This window comes from Cupressus sempervirens, chromosome 1 (genome assembly GCF_028749045.1).
Source record: "Cupressus sempervirens isolate cs-2001-9-10 chromosome 1, ASM2874904v1, whole genome shotgun sequence".
NCBI classification, from domain to species: Eukaryota; Viridiplantae; Streptophyta; class Pinopsida; order Cupressales; family Cupressaceae; genus Cupressus; species Cupressus sempervirens.
This window is the reverse complement of record NC_143118.1, coordinates 555,325,761-555,349,912: the sequence shown is the minus strand read 5'-3', so window position 1 is coordinate 555,349,912 and position 24,152 is coordinate 555,325,761. Positions and strand designations below refer to the sequence as shown.

The 24,152-nt window shown below is 34.8% G+C and overlaps 1 protein-coding gene across 2 annotated transcripts in view; it reads right to left on the bottom strand.

Annotated features, from left to right (window-relative positions):
- Positions 1-6,020: 6,020 nt before the first annotated feature.
- The window catches only part of LOC149578651 (Putative thiol-disulfide oxidoreductase DCC), a 68,221-nt gene continuing 50,089 nt past the window's right edge, over positions 6,021-24,152 (bottom strand). For both annotated transcript variants that reach the window (XR_016356671.1, XM_089802978.1), the window contains one exon: positions 6,021-6,730. Coding sequence is in view for 1 of the 2 variants with exons in the window: in XM_089802978.1 (XP_089659104.1) it covers positions 6,513-6,730 (218 nt within the window). In the remaining variant the exon portion in view is untranslated. The remainder of the gene's footprint in view (positions 6,731-24,152) is intronic.

Sequence of the window (24,152 nt, the reverse complement as noted above, 5' to 3'; positions counted from 1 at the left end):
GCTTAAATCCCCCGTTTTCATTTTCTCATCATTGTCCATATCCTTATTCTCATTATTGTCTGAATTCTCAGACTCTGTGATCTCCTCAACATGTTTCTTAGTCCTTTCCTGTTTTCAAACCTTTTTGTTAACGCTTGCCCCTTCTTCAACCTTAATTCTTTTAGGGTGGGTCTCACTTCCAGTCCCTTTCCTTTTCTCATAGACCAGAGAGGGCTTTATAGCCTTACTTTTACAATAGTTTTCAATAAGTAAAATTAAACCTTCATGCAGCACAGGACGGGACTCTTTCTTTCTATGTGCATAAAGGCTAAGAAGTAGGGACTATTTCAGAAAAAAATAGAAAGGAAATCCTATCTTTGTGCCTAAAATAATTTAGGAAAACAAAGTGAAATTTATAGACCCTTTTAGCCCTACCATCAAGAACAAAATACTCACGGATACAAGACAACACATCCCTCCATATCACTTTAATTTGTTTCAGTTTGTAGAAATCCCCATTTTTCTCTAGATTCTTCTCTTCAGCTTATGTCTTTGGAAATTTCTTGAAGGCTACATTGCAAATGCTAGTCTCCTTATTGAAATTCAACCCTTCATTTGGAAGCCCTGTAACCTCAGTAATAAAATCTTCAGTCAAATTCATCGTGACCCCATGCAAAGTTAACCTCTCTTCAAACCAGCTTTTGAAGAGCACTTCTATAATATGAGGTTTATAACTATGGAGACACTCTAGATAGGTCATCACATTACCTTTTTGCCAAATTTACCATACAGAAGCCTTAGCCTTCCAAGCCCTGCAATTGCTCAGCTCTTGCTTCCTTGGTTACCCGCCCATCTCAAAAACTTGAAAATCTCTATAGAAAACCAAAGTAGCACAACCCAGAAAATGAAGTAAAGTATTGAATATTACTGAGGAGTTATTTATACTTAAGTGCCAAGCGCAAATCATAATAGCTCTTTGGTACTTCCTTGGGAATCTCAATCTGTCCTCCGTAAACCCACCACTCTTCTTCATAAATTTTTGAATCTTAGAAAATATTTCCTTCTCTCGCATGTGTCCTCTCATTATTAACAATCGTCATTAGCTCCACACTCTTGCTTAGATCAGCATGTCACCTCAACTTACTTTCCCGATAGACAGCTTGGTTAGCAATCCAATCAGCAACAAAATTTCCCTCTCGAAAAATATGGGAGAATATAACATTATCAAATTTCTTCATTAAGTTTTTTATTTTCGTTAAATTGGCCTCAATAGACCAAGTGAATGGGCTCTTGTTATTGAGCATATTAATGATATTTAGTGAATCTCCTTCCATCCAAAGGTTCCGATAACCAGTTTCCACAACCAACCTCATAGTATACAGCGTTGTTGTTGCCTCAGCTTTATGGCTAGTAAAAATCCCAATAGGAATAGCAATAGCATCAACAATTCTACAAGTATCATCCCTCAGCACCCCTCCACAACTAGCTTTGCCAGAATTGCCTTTAGTAGCATTGTCAAAGTTTCCTTTAATCCATCCCATTGGTGGAGACTTCCATTTGACATTCTATCTTTGATCATCTATCTTAATTTTAAAGCCTTTAGTTTGCATAGGATTATTAATTTGGAATTCATCACTTAATTTTCTATGAGAATTGTAGTTTTCCTTGATAGCTCTGATTATGTTATGACCAAGAACCCACTCAGGCATTTCTCTAACATATCTATGTTAATAAGAAATTATTAACATTATAATGATTAGGAGATATTACTTATATACATAATCAACATTAATAATAATAATAATAACTAATAAAATCAATTAGAAAGCGACACGTCCAATGGCTCGTATAAATATAAGATAAGATAATATTAATCTCCAACAAGAGAGCACAGCACAGGTCTATGGGATTGGGAGCTTACAACTAAGAAGATAGCACCAAATGGAACACCAAATAGTGTCGATAAAAGAGCAAGCACAAAAACCTAAAATAGAAGGTGAAGAAGAGAGCAAGAGTTACCCCAAATAGGATTAGGGTTTAGGGATCCTTCCTCAAAGGGAAGAAGGACAGCAATGAATGAGAAGGACTGAGGCTTAAACTTCAAAGGCACCAGAAAGGAATCACATGAATTCACCACCACTCGATAGATAGAAATCAGACATAAAGAAGGCCAGAACATAGGATTTGACACGGATAAAGATAACTTGGATCGCGGAGCCCAATTCACAGTTGGCAAAAAATGTCAATGCCAAATTGGATGAATTAAGAGTGCTACGTGGGAGGTAAGTCTTATGACTCCCTATTATACAGCCAAGGAACCCCATGCACATGGGGAATTATGAATCCTATGATATAATTAATTGTGAGGGAAATTAGATATATCATTACACACACACACACACACACACATGCAAATAAAATGTAATTTACAATATTTATAATTTATTATATGAAGTAAATTTTAAGTAGAATTATAATTATTTTATAAAATATATTTAATTTGTGATGTAATGTAAATAGAATGTGTTAGCCAAGTTCTTTTATCAAGCACCCTACTACAAGTAAATCCACGCTCTCCTTAGGATGGGTATAGGAAGGGAAATAAGGAATCAAGGTTAAAATGTGTTGATTGAAAGAAGCGTTATAAAACATACATCATTATTTAAAATTAATTAAATTATTTGCATGATAATAGTTGTTAAACTTTGATTATTGACAACCTCTGAGTAGGGGTTACCATAAAACATGGGATGTCTACCAACAGTAAGGGGAATGCCCACATTATCAAAGGGAAGGGACCCAATCTAAAATCGTTGAATCTCATTATTATGCCTCTAAGTGGCTTAAGGAGGATTAAAGAAAAAAATGGAGGATTTATGCTCATTAACTTTCTGACCTAAAGCAGCAAGGTAAATATCCAAGGGTTGCCTAAGAGATTCAACTTCCCAACAACAAGCCAAACCCATATGAGTAATGTCATCCATAAATTGGAGATGTGAGAGTTGAGGCAAACCATTGGCCCATTACCACCCATGAATAATAAACACGTAAGGGGAAGAGAATCCCCTTAACGAAGGCCTCTAGAAGCACCAAAGGACTCTGGAAGTTCCCAATTCACAATAATTAAGAAAGACAAAGAAGCAACACAACTCATAGTCCAACTCATCCAATCTGGACTAAAACCAAAGGCTAAGTATTTTCAAAATAAAACTCCATTTGGCTTTGGCGTAAGCCTTGGCCATGTCCAATTTAATGAGAATATATCTCTCCTCTGAAGTTGCCATAGAGTGAAAAAATTCAAAAGCCACCATGGCCACCCTATCCAAAATTTGTTTACCAACCACAAAACTCTCTTATTCCTCAAGGATCACCACAAGAAGACAAGTTTTGAGCCTCTCTAGAATCAATTTAGTATAATCTTATACACCACATTACAAACAGCAATAAGTCAAATAAAAAATGAGCTTATCAACTCCTCCTTTTTGGGAATGTAGAATTCAAGTCTAGAAGCATTTGCTTACGATGAAGAGATTTCATTACAAACTCCAACATATATGCACTAATAATATCTCAAAACTCAAAAAAAGAATCAATAGGAAAGTCATATGAGCTTGGAGCTTTACCTTTGTTCGTCCCAAGTACAACTTTTCTAACTCAGGCAGCAAATGTGGACGAATGAGAGAACATTCATCACATTGGTGACTAGAGAGGCAATGCATAAAAGGATCAAATTCTCCTTTGCAATAGGAGGGGAATCTTCATCAAAAAAAGAAAAGTAAAACAGATGAGCCTCACAAAACATAGCCAATAGAGAAGAAATTTGAAGTCCTTCTGAGGTTACTAGACAAGAAATGCACCCCTTATTATGATGAGCTTGAACAAAATGATGAAAGAAAAAAGTTTTCCTATCCCCTTCTTGGGGCCAATCAGTCTTAGCCTTCCATTTCAATAAATCTCCTCCTAAAGCTCCCATTCCTCCACATTTCACATGGTCTAGGATTTAGATTTTCTAAGAGTGTCTAAGGATCCATTATCCCAAATTCAAAAAATAATCATATCAAGAGTTCAAGAGCATTCTTCTTCCTAAACTTAAATTTACCGAAATAGAATGTATTCCATCTCTCAAGGCGATACTTGATATATTGAAGTTTTTTAACAAAGAAATACATAGTGTTTCCATAAGGAGGGCCTCCTCTCCACCACTTAGGCACTAAGTCATGCAACAAAGAGTCTTGAAGACAGCCACATAAGTTGAACTTTAAGAGGAGGATTCTTTGGAATGACAAAAGAAGCATAAAACTCAATTGACTAGTTATCAAGACCTCTTCAAACAAGAATTTAAGAACTAGTAACCAAGCCACCGCCTACCCAAGAACAAGAGACAAGAAACCCATCTAACCATTCAAAAATTGCCTCCTCTCTACTCTATCTATTATTCCAAGTGAAAGTTTAATTAGAGAGTTTTAACACCCACTAAAGCAAGAGGATCCACTTGAGCTTGAAAAAGATCAGAAGTTGGAGCCAACCTAGGCTATCTTTTACTTGTAAAAATTATTGAACTTGTCTAGGCTAGTCAAAATTTAAAAAATATTCTTCATATTTAAGGAAATTTCTATTTTCAAAAAAAAAAAAAAAAAAATGTTTTATATAAGTAACATGTTATAGAAAAAACATACTCATAGATACAAAATCTTCCAAAATAAAACATTTGAAGGAAAAAATGTATTATAGCTTTAAAAAAATTATTTAATTTTTACTTTTGAGCATCTAACACGCTTAAAACAATTGGAAATGTTTTTATTCTACTTGTACTCAATATTCCAAATTGTTGTGACTCTAGCTATAATCCATATCATCCAACCTCTTTTTGTTTTGATTCAAAAGAGTCCAAACATTAATTATTATATTGAGGTGTAATTTAAAGAGGTGATAAGAAGGAAAGCATTTGATGACATAAAGTGAAAGAAAAAACACTATAATCAGCATTAGTACATATAAATGTACTATTGAAAGCACTATGTAAATATAGAATATCTACTATACTTTTCAAAGTAAAAATGAAACAAAAGAATGAGTTCAATAAAGAATGGTGACATTTTATAAAAGATATTTGAAGTCGCATGCAAAAGTGTTTTTTATAAATACCTAGAATATAGCTCTTAATAAATTATGAAGATAAAATGAAATAACTCTTAAATAAATAAATAAAGTTGTGCCCATATACATAATACATTAAAAAACAAATTTAAAAATCAAATAAATTTGAAGTTAAAAAATCATGAATAAATTAAATAATATTGTATTTTTATTTCAAGGTGAGGGAGTACTTGAAAGACTGCAGTTTTTTTATATGATTTAATAATTATTGAGTATCTGAAGATATGATAGTTAACTTTGAAAACAAGAACATTGATGAAGTTTACTGATTAATATTAACTTTGAAGTTAAGTACACAAATAAGTTAAGCTTTGAATCTGGAACTTGCCTATAATGTACTGCACAAGCTCTCATCATAGCCAAAAGATATACTTCGTACTGAGATTAAAGGCTTCAAGTTAATGGTGACTTCTTAAATTATATGGGTATTCAAGAAAGTCAAAGTTAAGAGAATGGAAGGCTTAAGCCTAAAATGGAAGATGATCAGAATTTTAAAAAATTAGAGAAAAATATTATAACAGGGGCAAAGAAAACTAGAGTGGGAAAGGGCAGTTTTTGAGGACAAGTTTTTAAATCTGAGATTAAGCCTCATTCCCTTTTTGTCCACTTAAACTTGGGATTGTAATAATTAATCTGCTTTGGTGACATTCGGGAGCTGAGATTTAACGTTGGCTTGGTTTGATTATCCTTGGTTGAAAATGCTTGCTTGTTTTAATTGAAGGAAGTTTTGAGAAAATGATTATGCAGCCAAGCTGTTTAGATCTGCTCCGCATTATCTTATCTTGCACATTTGGTCCTTTTCTCAGTTATTTTGTGTTCCTGGCTTACAGATGTAAATAAAACATAACACTTTCAAGCAAAAACATATAGCCATATACAGATCATTGCCCAATTTACTGGTATCCTTTTTTGAGTGAAAGAAGTGTGCTTCGTGTACATTTTCTTCAACTGTAAGTAGCACTTTTCCATTCTACAAATTATCGAGAATGCGAAACTAGTTGAGAATCTTTCCTCTTAAATTATATACAAAAGTCAGGAGAATTGCCTGATTTAATGTATAAAACATAGCAATTGAACCAACTCTTGAGGCTAGATTTCAAATCAATAATCCTATCAACGTCTTTAAAAAGTCCTCGTCTTCAATATCTTAAGACACTTTCAATTTATGATGTGATAGAGAAGAAATGTTCAATATCAATGAAATTGAATTCAAATGAGGAAATGAAAAAGGTGCAATTCTGAATGCTCTCAGGAGTAACCCAATCCTGATCCTCCTTTGACAAACTCAAGCAGATATAAGAAATCCTTTCCACATACTTGATTATGTAAAGTTCTTCTCTATTCCAGTCCTTAAATAGTTTTTTGCCTCCAACATTTCAACTCTTGTTTTGCCTCTCCAACATTTCATCTCTATCTATGAATCGGTCAAGCACTTCACTATCTGGTATGATGCACTCCACTGATTTACCAAACCAATCATAGCGGTGCTTTGCAACATAGTCATAGACAGCATCCCTTAATGGAGATGGAATAATAAGGAAAGAGCTGAGAATAGAATATGGTAATGGCATATACGACAAGACTTTCAGTGCCGCTGGAGAAGTTCAAGAAATAAAAATGAGTGGACTCTTTTTGGCAGTTAAGGCACAATGTTTGTCAAAAAATACATAGTACCACAAAAGCATTCATGGTTCTCCCTTTCAGGTAAAGCTTAATGAAAGTGTGTGATGCATAAATCTTTTCCAAAGAATTAAATTACCATTTTTTCCTAGCTTTCCCGTCAGCTCTATGTAAACAATATTGTAACACAAGCAGACAATCAAATCAGCAAAACATTCACAATTGAACAATGAAAAGCATCTTTAAACAACTTAGTAATAAAAACACTAAACATTTAAACATCCAATACAAAGCTCACTCTAAATAAAAGAGTATTATCAGTTGATTTTCAAAATAGACTTTTGATTTGATTTCGAACCTGAAAAATCAAACATACATTATTATAAAATTGCACAATTTGTAGGAAAGACGATGGTGTTTCCGCGTAAACACTAATGCATACCAGACCACTAGATGGCACTAACTATATAGCAGATATTAAGGTGAGATTTTTTATATCAAGTGTAATGCCCCATTGTTTCCCAGTTTTGTAAAGGACAAGACTTAACCTGGAAAGCTTTGTGTGTATGTATATGACATACAGAAGACTATGTTTTGAAAACAGATAAATGCTGACAAATGAAAACTATAGATGTTTGAACCTATGTAGGTGACATGAATATAGCTTTGCCTATAAAGAGCGCGATAATATAAATTTCCTAATTAAATTATGATTCTTGCTAATCTAGATTCTGTATACTTAACAATTACTTCCAAATCAGCGCCACGTGGATTGTTGGAAGGAAAACAAAAATCATGATGTGTGCAGGAAGTTGGGTTAAGGAAGCTGCCACATAAAAATAGATTTAGTATATGAAGTTCTTTACATTCTGATTTAAATGGTAATGATTCATGAGCATGCCCTGACAGGTAATCTGATAGTGAAGACACTGAGTGATCTCGACAGGTCAACCCAATGTCAATGGCAGTTCACATTGGCTCACAAAATCCAGTAAGTGTCACTTGATGATGTTTAGGCAGGTTGGGGAGACCTTGGAAGGGGGTGTAGTGTATAAGGATGCCAAGCATTGCAAGAAACACTCAAGAAAGGCCAAGTATTCACAAGCATTGGAAGTCAACGAAATCTGAAGCAGCTATAATAAAAGAAAGATTAATGCCAAGTAAATAAATCCAAAGAATGAAGGCCTTTTGCTGTCTGGGAAAACTCAAGAACCTTAACTATAATGTACACCACTGGCACATGTGGCCAATCAGATGAGGCGAAGAAATTGCATGGCCAGAGACACCCAAATAGGAATGATTTAGATAAAATTGAGGAAGCTGCTCCATTGACCAATGAAATCTGGAGGGGCAGAGTATCAATGACTTTTAAAATGCTGACAGAAGTCAAAAGCAAAGGCTGCTAATGCAGAGTGAAAACTCACATATGAAATATTTCTGCAGGAAAAAGCAATTCAAAGAAAAGGATTGATTAAGGAATTATGGAAAGGTATAGTGTGCCACTGGGATTGGTGTCATGCCTTTAGGCAATTGCATCCATCCATGGGTTAGTCTTGTGCACATATATCAGTAAACCATGTTGTGAAGACTGACATGATCTGTGTGTGCTTAGTTGTGATAATGTCTTGTGTGTGTATTGCCCATGTCATCATGAGTTTTGTCTATGTTATAATCTAAATGTGTGAATTGATGAAGCCCATAACATGAAAGCCTTTGCAGTAAAATGTGCCGATCAGTGAAGAGGCCTTGGTGGGAACAGTTCAGCCAAACACAGCAGAGGGAAGAGTACAATAACTACTTACAGTGTAGGTGGGTCGAGTCATCAACTGTTTAGCCTAAAGAGATCACATATCGTGTAGCTTGTGGGGTGCCTTGTTGTGAGTAGCAATAAGCTTCCTTGGTCATAAAATCTTGGGATCGTGAATGAGAAAAGCATCCTAAATTGTATGAGGGCACTTGGATCTGGATGTGTCTTGTATGTGTATATATGTATGTGATTGTCATGTGCATATGACGTATAAACCTGTACTAGAATGAACAACATTACTACAATGGGATTTGGTCAGGAAAGAGAACCACACTGGCCAACTGTCGGAATTACTCAAACCTTCTGACATATTATCGGCACCTCCTGAGGCAAGGGCTCACTGTTAGGCTGATTGGGTTAAAAAGCAGACCTTACTTATGGCTGACCCCAGAAATGAATAACTAAAACAAGATATAGGTGATATCCTACACTCTCCCCTCTACAGAGTTTTATGCTTGAAAGCTTCTGTCGAGATTCCGTTATTTAAGATCAAGGATTACTTATTGATTTTCAACTTATCTTGGGATTTAACTTGAGTCTTAGAAGCTGCAGAAGATGGCCCAATGATAGGAAATGCTATGAGCTCCTCTAGAATATCCAAGCTAATGATTGTTAGACCAGTGATAGAAGCACTTCAGATTAATATCTCCAACTCAGAAATTTCCAGCAGTAAATTACCTATCAGCGAGTGTTTTCAAGTGCAGATAACTCTTCAAGCGATTGTTTATATAGAGATCAATACAATACATGGATAGAGGCAACAGTGGAGTTCTTAAGTCATTGAAATGCAATTATAATGGAGCTAATGCTGTTGCATGTATACGAATTTTGTCAAATTAAAGGCTATGCTTGAATGATATAAAATTTCACACCCAATATTAGCAAGGCCAATCACTATGTAGTTTTGATATCCAATTGTTTAAATTGCCACAACCATTATAAGTCAGTAATGTTCTGGTGAATATAGCATGCAGGAGTTTTATCACTCATTAGTTCTATGTGCTTAAAACCTAAGACAACAAATATACGAGTCATTGTGGAAGTTGTGTAGCATAAAGTTGACTGAATTTGTGATCTACAAAGCTTAAGATTAAAGCTCAATTGTTTAGTGTAGGTTGTTTACCCATCATTAGATAAATTAATTGAGGAAATACAGGTTTCCCAATTGAATATTCAGGTTTTCCTAGGATTGTTGCAAATTTCTTTGTACAATATATTGCTACTACAACATGGCCTTCAATTTCAAAACGAGATCATTGTCCTTGTGATTGATATTCATGCCCTTCGAATTCTCCACTTGTATTTTCTTGGTTGTGAGGTTCCTACCAGTAAGAAGAGCCTCAATTGCTGATCTCATTATTGATTTTACGATTCATGCGTCAACTTGAAGCCCTTCTGCTTCTGTTGGAGTAGCCTTGCACTATTGACTCCAAGAATCCAAGTGAGTCACTCTCTACCATCTCCCATCCATTATTTCAGTAAAGTAGTTAACTAATGATTTCATAAATAGCATGTCAAGTTTCCACAATCCTCTAAGGATGTCAGAAGTGATGTGTTCTTGGTGATGTGCCAACTATTAGTTGCGTTTGAAAACTTTGAATCCTCCGACTTTTGCAACCTGGTGCAGGTGCTCTAGGAGATGTCCAAGATTTGTAGCACCATTGGTTAATTCTAACCTTGACACTAATGGTGGGCCCCAATCATGTGTGCTTAGTGGCATCCATAAATGGTGGTGGGAAACCCTAAGAACTATACATGAACTTGCCACCAAAATTGAGTGAGATCCAATGGTGTGCTAGCTGCAAGACAATTGTAATGTCCCCAATTTTGGCTGGAATAGATTAATTGAATCAATTATATTATACCTATCCAAATAAATTAAATATTATAAGGGATGACTTTATTTAATTGATTTAATTAATAATTGACTTAAATAAAAATAATAAAATATTATGATGTCCCTTTATAAGTCATCCAGCTTATTGCAAAAGCTCACTATGGGGGAAATTCCAAAAATTTCACCAAATTATCATAAATGGAGGGGTTGGCAATGCATTTGATACAGAGTCTCCATTTGGGCCAAAATTGAGAAGATTTTGTTAGTGACAAATCTGCATATAAGTTATAATGTCCGAGATAATAATAATGTCTGTCTGAGAATTTATATTCTCAGATTATACTATGAATATTTTAATGACAAAGTCTCAGTTGATTATAGTAAGGCTCAAATATAGAGAAGTAAAATATTTGCCGTGGAAATTTAAAGGTTTGTGCTTGCATAGTTTAGTCATCGGCAAATTAATATTTGCAGCAAGGTTTATTGATTCTGTTGAATATTTCTAAGCACAAATAGTAATCAAATATTTTAATAAATATGGTAATCAGACCCCGTCTGTATTTTAGCAGACCTTCCTAAAGTTCACATTGGTTTTTCAATTAAAGTTTGTGTAGCTTATATCTTGCCTGCTATCTTGAAGGTCTGTGTTCACCAATATTGGATTTCCTTCAAGTTTGAAGAAGACACTTGTGGGCTCCTCTATATAACCACATTTTATATAAGACACAGGTGCAAGCTATTTATTAATGTGTTAAAGTTCGGCATAGCTATCAGATGATATGATATCTGGTCTCAATTTGGTGTGCTTTATTTTGGTACAAGCTCCTCCTATGAAGACATGTCTCTGTGCTGAAAAAGGTAAGACAACCACACTTGCATTCCTCATTTGCCTCTTGGGTATTTGGAATTGTCCAGAGGACCTGTGCACTGAAAAGCTCCACTCTAATATTTTGAGTAAAACCTCCACTGCAGACAAGTGGACCTTTAGGTTTTGAAGACAGTCCAGTAGTTTGGTGAAGCTTGCTGTGCATATTATACTTGATACATTTCTCAAAGCTGAGCTGCAATTTAAAAGGTCAGAAGTTGATTGATATTTATTCCATTCTATTCATTTTGATCTGCTAGAAAGAATTTTGAATTATTATACTGCCGCCAAAGGACATATTTCTTGCATATGCGATTCATGCTGCTTTGAGTGCTTTCCTTGTGTTGTTCAATGCTATTATGGTAAAATACCAGTCCAACCAAAACATAAACTCCTTGCATGCAAACTGTTTGTCAAAATGTCTCAGAGACAATGTGCAATTTTTTTAACAGAATTGGAGCAGAGTATGGGTTAAATCACTTAAGGGTTCTTACAACAATCAAACAGTCCCCACATCCTGAAGGGTTGGTATTTTAACATGTCAGAGTAGAGTTGCACTGACTAACGATTCTCACCTCCTGTGAGTCCTTTCATTCTGTAGGATCAATAAGCTTAGGTTTCCTGGCTTAAACACCTAAATTAGTATGAATTAACGCATAGTTTGACTTCTCAATGCAATCTGCACTCCAAGTAACAAGAAAGTAACTCCATGAGAAGCTCAATATAGCTCCGATCCATTCAATTACTCTGGTTTTTTAATAGCATTAATTAAGATTCACAAAAAACTAAATTTCCTATTAGCTTCTAATAGGTTATTATATTCAAGTATTAAAACACTAGGGTTCAAAAGCTGAGAGACTAATGGACCAATTGAATGAATCCTGAGTTCTTTTCCTTGGTTACCATGGAGTATAAAGGCTAATCAGAAGATATTCATGAATGCAGATTTACTGAGTACAAAGCAAGGATCGATCTAGTAGAGGGAAGTAATGGCCGAGTAATTACATGTGCAGATAATGGATGGCTTACAGAGTCTTGAAATTGATGACAGTATACACATGCATTTAAACATATATATTTTCAGAAAACCATTGCTGATGTACTTTGCATCTTGCAAAAATTGAGAAACCAATTACCATCCAGACATGAACATGTAAGGACTAAGGCAAACCCAAGAGAGGCCAAGAATGCACCTATAACCCACAACCCGAAATTGAGGAACACTTGAAAGGTCTAAGTTATTTGCACATGAGCTCAAGAAAATCACACCACCAATGTTAATAGCCAAAATATAGAACTAAGACAGAAACCTAGCTATAAGCATAAGGAGGTGTTTTATTCTTCAAACGAGAACATGCAATGAGAGGGATCCACTTGTTACTTATTACCTCACAGATGAAGCTAACTTAAGGTGAAACCATCAAGAAGGTGTATTGATTATTGATCGTGAAACCTTGACCTAGGAATTCTAACTTAAGCAATTCCAAAATTAACATCTAACTAATTCCTAGTACATAATTCAATTTAATTAAATTCCACTCCTTAAAACAACAATGCATGAAAATGACCATGATGGAATAAAACTCCAATTTTTTGAGATTGTTGAAAAATGTGGGCTATATCCGAGATGATCAAACCAAAGTGAATTGATATATCAATGCATTGTCCCAAGAAATGAAAAGGGGGACGTGGAACAATGAACTAGGAACTTTGTTCAATGCCACCCATAAGACTTCTGAGGAAGAAACAAGGAAGTCTTGCTTTGAAAGAAAGAAAAAAGGAAAAACTAGATTCCTACCAAGGAGCCCAAAAAGAATGGGCAATATCAAAGCAACCTATAAATTCAAATTCCAAGTCACATTTGAATGGCTGGGGAGGTTGGAAGTCTTTGTATAGATCTGGCAAAACTCAAAGAAGAATCTGCCAAGATTCCAAAAGGGAGTCAACCCAAACAAATCAAACTTCTGAATATCCAAGCAATCCAACCTAAATAGAGAATGCAAATGGACCAAGCAGCCAACAGAACTTCACCAACCCTATTGCCTCTTATAATTGTGAAGGACCCTAGTATGTATGTGATTATACTAGAAGGGAAAATCTGTCGAGGAACCCAACAGGATTTGAGGATGGAAGCTCTTGGTCAAATCATAGAATACATACAAAAATGGAACAATGACCAGTTGAGGATCAAACCAAAACAATAGAAGTATCAAATATGGTAAAGAACAAAACCTTCTAATTAACCTTAATGCTACTAATAGTTTCATTTCCACCCACTTGAGCTAGAAAATGTGTGTGAAACATGTTAAGTCATGTCCAGAAATAAGTGATAAACAGCAATAAAGGAGAGCAAAATAGATACAAGACACACAATATTACCCTAGGAAAACCCTTCCAAATGAAGGGAAAACCCCAGCAACAGGACAAAAGATCACTTTATTGATAATAAAAAGTATTCAAGTGTAAAATGCCTATCGCTTGATGTGGTATATATAACATAAGGAGAGACTCTTCACATTCCAACCAAAGGTCTCTTCAAATTCCAAAACATAACTTTTTATTTTTCAAATCAACTCTTTGTATTTCCATGCCTTAACGCATGTTGTATGATACATCTTTATTACAATGTATCATAAATGTCCTTTTCAGCTGAAGATGACTATAATGGTAATAATGCTCAGAGATAAAGATCTCTATTACAGCTACAATCTTCATCACTCCCTCTTAGCAAACAAGAGATCTTTAGCTAAACAGTCACACAAGGCTGCAACCAAAATGTTAATGATAAAATCTAATCACATAGATCATGGAATCACTCAACATGAAAACCCTACAAGAAACACAACTAGCGTTCATCATAGATTCTCTCAATGTGATGTTGTCATGGAATCCCTCAACATGACAATAAGAGAACAATTTACTCATTGTTATTAATCATGGAATCACTCAATATGATAGGTGGAAATGTTTATTCATAACTAATAACCATGGAATCACTCAAAATGAAAAATCTGCAAAAATCACATTCAACTTTTATCACGAACCCACTCAATGTGACATTGTCATGGAATCTCTCAACATGACCAACTTGCAAAAATCACAATCACCTTTCATCATGCACTCACTCAATGTGATGTTATCATGGAATCTCTCAACATGACAAGTCAGTAAGGTTTACAACCAACATTTTATCACGGACTCTCTCAACATGATAATCGTGGACTCTATCAACATGACTTCCAACTACCATCACAAAATCTCTCAAAGTGATTAGATCATGGACTATCTCTACATGATGCTCACTATGAATCTCTCATAAGTGAAAGAGTTACCAGGTTGACCTTATAACTTAAATTTATTATACATAAATAAGAATCCATAATTAACAAGGAAAATCACAGCTGAGACTCATTTCCATCAAGAGTGTTAATATCCTACAGTATTAATAACTTATCATATAACAGTATTAATAACTTATCATAGACAAGTAAACTCATTAACAACATGCATACAATGATTGAAATACCCTACAAAGACCCCCTCTCAGCAGTGATGCAAACTCCCTCTGAGGCTAAATATCAACCTCTGAATCAAAAGCTCCCTCTGAATGCAAATATGAATGAAGAAATATCATCAAGTTCATAACATCACCTCATCACATAACTTCTTGTTGCATCCTACAACCAATAGAGGTAACCTTCCATAAAATATATAGAGATCAATGTTGTACAATATTTCCAATGATGAAATAAGGATTCAAGAAAATGAAAGACTTATCTTTGATTGTTTGAACATTACAAGCATAACATGCAAACACCCAAGGAATAGATCCTTTATGATTGATGTCTACTCCTAGTCAATCAAAAGCCATACTTTTTCTGCCTTGAAAGAAGATCTTTAATCCATTCTTTCTTCCACACATGTTTGATCCTGCAATGTAACCGATTTGTTGTTGTCACAGAATCAATTACCATTTTTGCAGCATCCAAAGCCTATTCACAATGCAACGAAGTCCAATCACAATCCATAATACAGGCTGAAAAGTTTGGCTAGAGAAATTTCATTGGCTGGTTGAGAGTTCACGTAAGCATAGCTGTGATTGTTTGTTCGAATAATATCCAAGCCATGGATTCAACCAAATTAAGAAAGGCTCCTCTTCAGGTCGTCGCCTGTTACTAAAGCTCCCCAACCCTTGACCAAATGACAACAACCAATATGAGATGAAACACCTTTTTTGAAGGTTGTATGGAAAACACAAAGAAAAGCTAATTTGTATTCGGCAGGAAAAAATTGTCTGCGGGTTCATGCAGAGTCGTTCCCACCTTCTAACACTTATCCCTCATATTCCTACAACATTGTCACTGCCCTTAAGCAGGAATGCATTTACAGTATGTCTCTATATGCAAAGGCTTTCTTCTCCAATTCGAACCTCGTCAATACAAAAAGACAATAAAACCATTAACGTATATCACCGCAAGATACTTTGATTTTTATGACAAGAAATGTTTGAAAGAATTTCCAGTAAATGAAAAGACTACTAGAAGCATACTAACAGTCATCCGATAAAACGGAAATTAAACTTGACAAGTTATCTTGAATCATACGCAATTCATAAGTTGTGCTTCTCATCAAAAAGTTGCAATACATGAACAGAGTCTCCATCCACTCTCTAAGACCAATCCAACCTTCACTTGCGCAAATTTGACTAAAGGACTACCCATGTTGCACTGTATGGAGCTAAGATGGGTCGCGCTTGAGAGTTAGTTCAAGGTTAGGGGCAGAGTCATCATGTGAACATCCGCTTGCTATGGGAGATGAAATCGATCAATGAGATTCCAAGCACTCCAGCCTTTTCAATCCATCCCTTACATCTTATAGCAAATGCCTCAATTGCTGCAAAACATTTGATAAGCTTTCACCCCCAGTCACAAAATTACAAAATGTTTTAGAAGATCTTTCGAATTCCAGAGATTTAAAATTGTTGGCTTTAGTTTTTTTTTTATGGAATACAAAGAGACGCACATGGTTACATAATGAACCATCAGCAATTTTTGGCCATGCATCCACACGGGTTAATAACACAAGCCATTTGAAACAAGAAAAAAAGGTCAAGAGGAATGAAATCATAATGTCATAACATCCACATAGATGAATAACTTCAATCAAGCATACTGATTGACAATACTTGCAGATTAAGTCTTGGTGGAGACGGTTGAGGTAAGAGGTTGATGCATCATTTTATTTGACTTTTAAGGCCACAAAAAGGTAAAACATAGTAGATAGAACTAAAATGGCTCCCAAGATACATAACAGATATAATACTAAAAAAAGTGATCAAACCAAGGAATGGAAATCACAATCTGGCACAAATTAGATATTTATTGGTGACATATTGATGCCGTGACATTTTATCCAATCTCTCCTAACAGACACAATGGCTTGAAAAATAACAAATTCCCAAAAGAGTCTCTACTAAAGACAAGAATCAACTCCTAATCAAATTGCACTTAGAATCGAATATTTCTGTTGAAGCTACATATTTGAACATACTTCCATAGTTGTTATTAACCTGGATTCAATACCATGTTAAGTTTTGTCCAAAAATAAGCGATAAACAGAAATAAAGCAGAGCAAAACAAATACAAGAGACGCACAAGATTACCTGGGAAACCCCTTCCAAATGAAGGGAAAAACCCAGCAACACAATAAAAGATCACTTTATTGATAATAAAAATTATTCAAGTGTACAATACCTTTTGCTTGATGCGATATATATAACATAAGGAGAGACTTCACATTCCAACCGAAGGTCTCTTCAAATTTCAAAACATAACTTTTTATTTTCAAATACAACTCTTCGTATTTCCATGTCTTAATGCATGTTGTATGACACGTGTCTTTATTATAATTTATCATAAATGTCCTTTTCAACTGAAGGTGACTATAAGGGCAATAACGCCCAAAGATAAAGATCTCTATGGCAGCTACAATCTTCAGCAAAACAAATTATTACTGTCTAATCTGAGTATGGTAGAGTTGGCCTTAGGTGCTAGGCAACTAATTGAAAACCAAATAAAGAATTGTTCCTTCAAGATAGGACCCCCTCTCATTGCCCGGCATGGTCTATAGTAAATAAGATTTCATATCAAGAATGGACAGTATTAAAGATCATGAAGCTATCATAGATTGCCAACAAAGGCTACTCAATAATTGCACAATCATGGAAATTGAATAGTAACTCAAGAAATATATTGACCCATACTTTTCAGATTGTATTGGTAGAAAGAATTAAGATGGAGGCATGGCATGGTTGCTAGATATTTACAACCACTAGAATGATTCCAAATAAATAACTAGCCTTGATAGACTTCCCATAGTTTCAAAAATATGTGGATGCATTTCTAAAGGAATTGTTGTGCCCTGCACACACTCTTCTCTTTTGCATCCTTAGATTAGGTTGGGTCTGTCACTCTGTGTTTGTGGTGTTTTTGTTTGAGTTCTGCATTCTATCTCTGCATTTAGAAAAACAGGAATACACCTTGCATAAGCAGAGATTAGGTTAGTGGTAACTTTGTTGTATGTCTAGGATTGGATAGGAGATGAATCATAATGATAGAAAGTTATTAGGACACCATTGCAATCAATGAAGTAATGAGAAAATAGGCCTTCAACAAGGATTTGGCAACTTTGCACCATGAAATGTATCGAGACAAAATAAAGGAAATGAAAAGGAAAGTATGGAGTAAGTTTTGCAAAATTGAAAATGGATGTTTTATCACTCAAACTATAGAGGAATCAAGCAAGGTCCAAGGAAATATGTACAAAACTCCACCCACCATCTTTCCATTCCCATTCGAAAGTCGAAATCCCAAAGTCAGAAAGTCAGTAGTTCCGAATCCAATTTCAAGAACACAAAATCTGTTTTTCATTCCCAATTCCTAGAATGTGAGTCCAAAACCGGAAATCCAACTTCCAAATCCAAAATCCAGAACTTGTCATCATGTGCACCTTCCTCTTCCAAAATCTGATTTCCCCTCTCAAATACAAGTCCAAGAGTGCACATCTGTTGCATCCCAATTTTTGGCTCAATTTAAAATTGTTCATAGCCGTTGAGGTTTCATGTGATGTCAGTTGACAGGTAAAATTAGTTACGATTCATGTAAATATGACATGTTAGTTAACTATAATGATGTTATTATATCATTATCTTGAAAACTTGGAAAAGGGTTATTCATTATGAATTCATGGGAAGCGATATGGTGGTTAGCCGTTGTGTTGGTTTATGTATAATAACTAGTTATGGAAATTGTGATTTTATTGAGGAATATGATACAACTTTGGGGAATTTCCTTTCCTTGCAATAACACGTCAAAGGGAGGGAAAGCATTGCCAAAAAGGAATTGGGCATGGGGGGGGGACACCACCATCACTGGGAAAATAGGTACGAGTCATGAACCACTATGATTAAGGAAAAATGGCTAGACAAGCAAGAGCGTACGTTGGTCGACCATGAGCTACCTAGTCAGTTCTTAAAGCAAGTAAACATTTAAATAATTATTGTAAAGGGAGATGTTACCTTCTTTTAAATTTTTGTTGTGGCATTAATTGTCGTCAGTATGTGAATCTATTTATTGACACCATGGTATTTTAACGCCTATAATTGCACCTACATGTATGGCCATATATAAGTACATATGTGTGTATAAATAATATATTGAAAGGAAAAAAAGAACCAACTGATTTTAAATTACACACACATGTATATATACATAGGCATAGGTGTACATACAATCATAGGTGATGTCAATTAACATAATGCCAATATATAATTATATTTTGTATATATATCAACCTTGAGTAATTATAGTTATATGTCTCTCATTGATTCCATGACATTGAGATATTGCCACCTCCATATCGGCTATAATCTTCTTTTAAAAAATCATTTAAAGATTTATGAGTTACTAATGATCGATAGACAACCATGCTACACGACTCCCCTTCTTGTAATGGAGGGAACGAGCAGTGTTATAGGCGAGCATTCTACTACCAAAGTGTCCTTCCTCTTTCATGCACCTATCTCTTTTCATAATCATAAGAACTCTGAAAATTGATCAGTGAAACTTATGCGACATTGATTTATCACCATTTTTGTTGCATTACGGCATCCTGAACTGCAAATAATCAGCAATTGCTCATAGTTCAGAAAGCAAGTTTGTGACTGAAGCTCTTGGTGACATGCTGCGATCACCAACATGAATATCAATTCTCAGGTCATGCTACCATCCACCATATTTCACTTTTACATGCATTTAGCCTTTTCTTTCAGACATACTGTTGTAAATGAATGATCATACTGATGTCTTGCATTCACGATTCATGGATTAGAAACACTGGCATTATCCAAAGGCCTTGAATAATGATTTAGAGAGCATAGAAGCAATTTTCTTTTCTTTTCATATTATATTTTGTGTATATCGGGTGATGGATGTCATTCAGAATGTAAAGACCCAATCAACTATCATTCTTTCACTTATATTATTTTTGCTTAGTAATCACTGCCACATGTGTACTATGTACAACAAATATAAATATATATATATATATATATATATATAGAGAGAGAGAGAGAGAGAGAGAGAGAATTTGTCCTGATATTACTCATTAGATCTGACTTATACAGTGGTATAATCTATATGCCATTGAGATACAAATCAGACTTGAGTAAGGAATTATGATTACTATACCAAAATGAATTGTATACATTAAGACCTCCCAAGATACACCCTGGACTAGGAAGGTCAGGCACGAATGGTTGAAGAGGAGAAGTATCCCTACAAGAACAAATGAATGTCAGTAAATGGAAGTAAATGAATAATTAAACTATATACTTAATATTGAGTCAACTCATGGTAGTCCAATGTTTAGATCTTGATACCTAGTCGAGTGGTGGGATTGATACTCTAGTACCAGGATGCTCAGTGGGTTGACAAGGTGTTCCATGTCTATTCCTGGGTAGGGAGGGTCTTTCTCGGATGAGATTGTGTGGGGATATTTAAGGGTCCGTAGTTGGGAGGTTAAGCCTCTGACAATGCCTCTCCTCTCCACCAGATGCCAAGGCTTGCACAAGACAGAGATATGATTCTACATTCAATATCTTCTAGTAATAGATATTTCACTTTATGATTTTTGAAATTACAAGTTGAAGATATGTTAGATTGATTAATATCGTTGAATCAGTTTTTCCTCTTCAATGTAATTGGTAAACAGTTAGATCAGTTGATCTTCCAATTTAACATGAAATGTATATGTATGCTTGAGATAGAGATAGGCCTACTTGATGGATGTTATAACTGTCCTTTTATGTGAATAACGAAAATGAACGTATCTTCTAACTATATGTTTTTGACATAATTATCAATAGGAAAGAAAATGGATGATACAATGGTATTTAATGCCCTAAATGGTATTTGTCATTACGATATAATGGTATAACTATTGTGCCTTAAGTGGTATATGTAGACTAACCTGGGTTTTGTAGATGCTGCCCTAGGCGAATTCCAGCTTTGGAATTTAGGGTATGGAAAACTTAGACCATCTATTTAGATTTATTAATGATGCCTTCAATTGTTAGTTATGATATTTGAGTTAAATTGATTGTAATGTTAATCTCTTCTGGATGAACATGTAAGATAATTGTTATAACTGCCTTCTCATGAATGTGAAGTAGTAACTGTATTTCATTGATTTGCTAGTTGTTAGCTAAGACCCGGAAAAAGGGGATGTTACAAAATCCAGAAGTTTGATACTAAAATCCAGAATTCCAAATCCGATTCTCCAAATCAGAATTCTATTCCAAGGACTTGTCTTACACCCGCCATTCTTAGAGTCCAATTCCAGTGTCCAAGAATTTCATTGCCATTTCTGACATCCACTTCCTAAATCAGATTTCCAAGTGTAAGTTTCAATTCCAAGGATTTCACAATCAGAATTCCTTTCCAGAACCCTAAAATCTGAAATTCAAATCTAAGACTCGCTGCTGCACCCATCATTTCATTTCCAGTTCCCAATCCTAAAGGTAGACTTCTAATTCCTGATTCAGATTTCTAAAATCAGAAACACAAATTTTAATCTTAGAATCCCAAATCCTGATCTAATCCGTGATGAGCAAGCAATGCCAATCCAAAGACAAAAAATGTTCCAATCGACTCCTTTTATCACCATCCAAGCCATTGTTCCACTAATGACTTATAGTTGATCCAAGGTCTGAAATGATGTTTTGACACTAATCCAACTGCATACATACGGTCCATGTTTCATGATTGATGAAGAAATCTAAGGTCATAATGATGTTTGATTGCAATCTGATGGACTTATGATGTCATCTAAGTCCAACATTAGAGAGGAGGTCAATGCAAATGCCATAATGAATTATGGAATGATGTCTTTATTGCAGGATGGATGTCTTTGGATGGAACGAAGAGTGTCGGTTGTTTGGCAACTCTCAATATTGAAGGCTACAAGGTCACTAAGACAAAGTACAACTACAAGGACAGAACTGTGAAAAAAGCTCAAGGAACATTTTCAGAGTTCCTAGAAATATGAATGGATCCACCTGAAGAAAGTCATGGAAGATTGAAATATTTTGAGATATATTCAAAATGTATTTTATTGTAAAAGGAATAGGAAATTTTCAAAGTCAAATCAGATGTAATATTGAAAAGTTAAATTAAATTTCCTTTACCTCTCGTCTTATTCTCTTGTGACACCTTGGGAAGGGTATCATTTCTGTCCTATAGTGGAGTTAGGTACAGCTATTACGTCTTCTAGTGGAGTAGGTAGAAGATATTATATTTAAAACGTCCTGATGTTTCTAGAAGACAAATCTAAGCCCTTGGTCTTGAGTTAATCTCCACAGTTAATCTTGAAAACATTTTGTATAAAAGGCAATGCCTTTCTCCTTTGTAAAGTTAGTAGTTGGTAGCTAGTAGCTGTAAGAATGCAGAAATAGTAATAGGATTCGATGAACAGAAATCAGTGTAAATGACGTTTGGAGTTAATACAAGTGAAGCATTAAAGCTATGGTGTCTTTCTTGTGTTCTTACGTCTTTTAATGTATGCATGATTTTTATTCTTCAATGTTAGTTTCAGTTAGTTTCAGTTCGGTGATTTTGACAATGAAATGCAAAGATATTTGATGGATATCCAGTTTATACCATTTGTATCTTGCTGATGAAAGTTACAATGTATGGTAATTTGAACCCAATTGTAAGTTACAATGTATGCTTAGTCTGAACCCAATTGCAGCATTAATTGTTATGTAATATGTATTATGAACCATTGGTTTATTGGTCATATGATTCATAGTGCAACAGAAGACGTTCAATCTTGAGGATATATTTTCCCCTACGGTCAATCAAGTTGTTGATTCCAGATAATCAAGATTGTAGGTTCTATGCAGTGGTCATCGACAAATTCAATCAAGAAGCACTGACCAATATGATAAAATTTGCACTGCTCGTGTGCAGATTCAATCAAATGACATTGATTATCGATAACATCTTTTGCATATGCAGATTCAATTGAATGACACTATGACTATTTATGACTGACTTTGCATTTCTAAAATGCAGATTATTTTCTTTTTCATCTCATTCATAATGCAGATTTAATCAATTGACATTTACTATTAATGATATGTTTCATGCAAAAGTAATTGGACACATAAATAAACAAACATTCAAATTTCAAACGATTAGCATTCATAACAAAATTTAAATTGAGAAAGGGTTTGCTTGGCTAATCAATAGATCGAAGATGATTCCTTTAGATCAATGATGCAAATGAGATGGATTAACCAGTGCTCCTTCTATTTTATATTACAGACATATGACCTCTTTAAGTTGGAGATTTATAAGCTAATCAAAGGAGAGAATCCTTGAGGATCAATACAACCTTTGTAATTACTGGCTTCTAACAGTGATAGCAAAGATGTGTAACAATAATTTTTGAAGAATTTAAAACATAAAACGCATAAGCTCAAGAAATAAGTTGGGAGAGCTAAAAGAGCTGAAAAACGCCTCAAGATAATTATTTTATTCCTTTCAACACGATACATTGAAACTTCTCCTTGCAAGATTCGGTGGCAAGGAGTTAGTTCTCTACCAACTTCCAAGTTGATTAAGCGTTTTGGCTTATAGCCACATAGTTTGAATTTGGAATTGAATCATACTTCATTTACAAGTATGTATACTTATACGCGTGTTTCTATGTGCTAGATGCATAATTACACAGTCCAATGTATGTGAATATGTGTACATGTGTATATGCATACATACATTTGTTCACAGGATTTCACAAAGTAGTATGTGTATGTGTGCGTATATATGTATATGTATGTGTGTGTATGTGTGTGTACACACACATACGCATATGGTATTATTTACTACATATATATACGTAGACACACACAGAGTCAGGTAATTGGGAGGTTGTTACTTACAAAATCAATAGAATTTATCCAATTACTGAAATAATTGACCCAATTCTCATTTACACAAAGAAAGATGTTATTAACAATATTGATCAGAATAATTTAATTGAAAAGATAAACAAGTTAAGGGTCTCCCATCCCCACCACTGCCAACAAGCATCTAACAACCATCACCTGACCCTACAACTCTAAGTGACCATACAACTAACAGTTATTTATCTCTAGGTTCCAATCTTAGATAGTTATTTTGACCTTTCCTTGCATCTGCATCCCCTCTCCCTGATAATACTCTCCCTCTCTTCTTCGAGGATGATCCATCCTCTTGCATTCACTTGACACACAAAGTAGTTAGACATAATCTCCTTACATTCTGGTATAAATATAATAAACATTT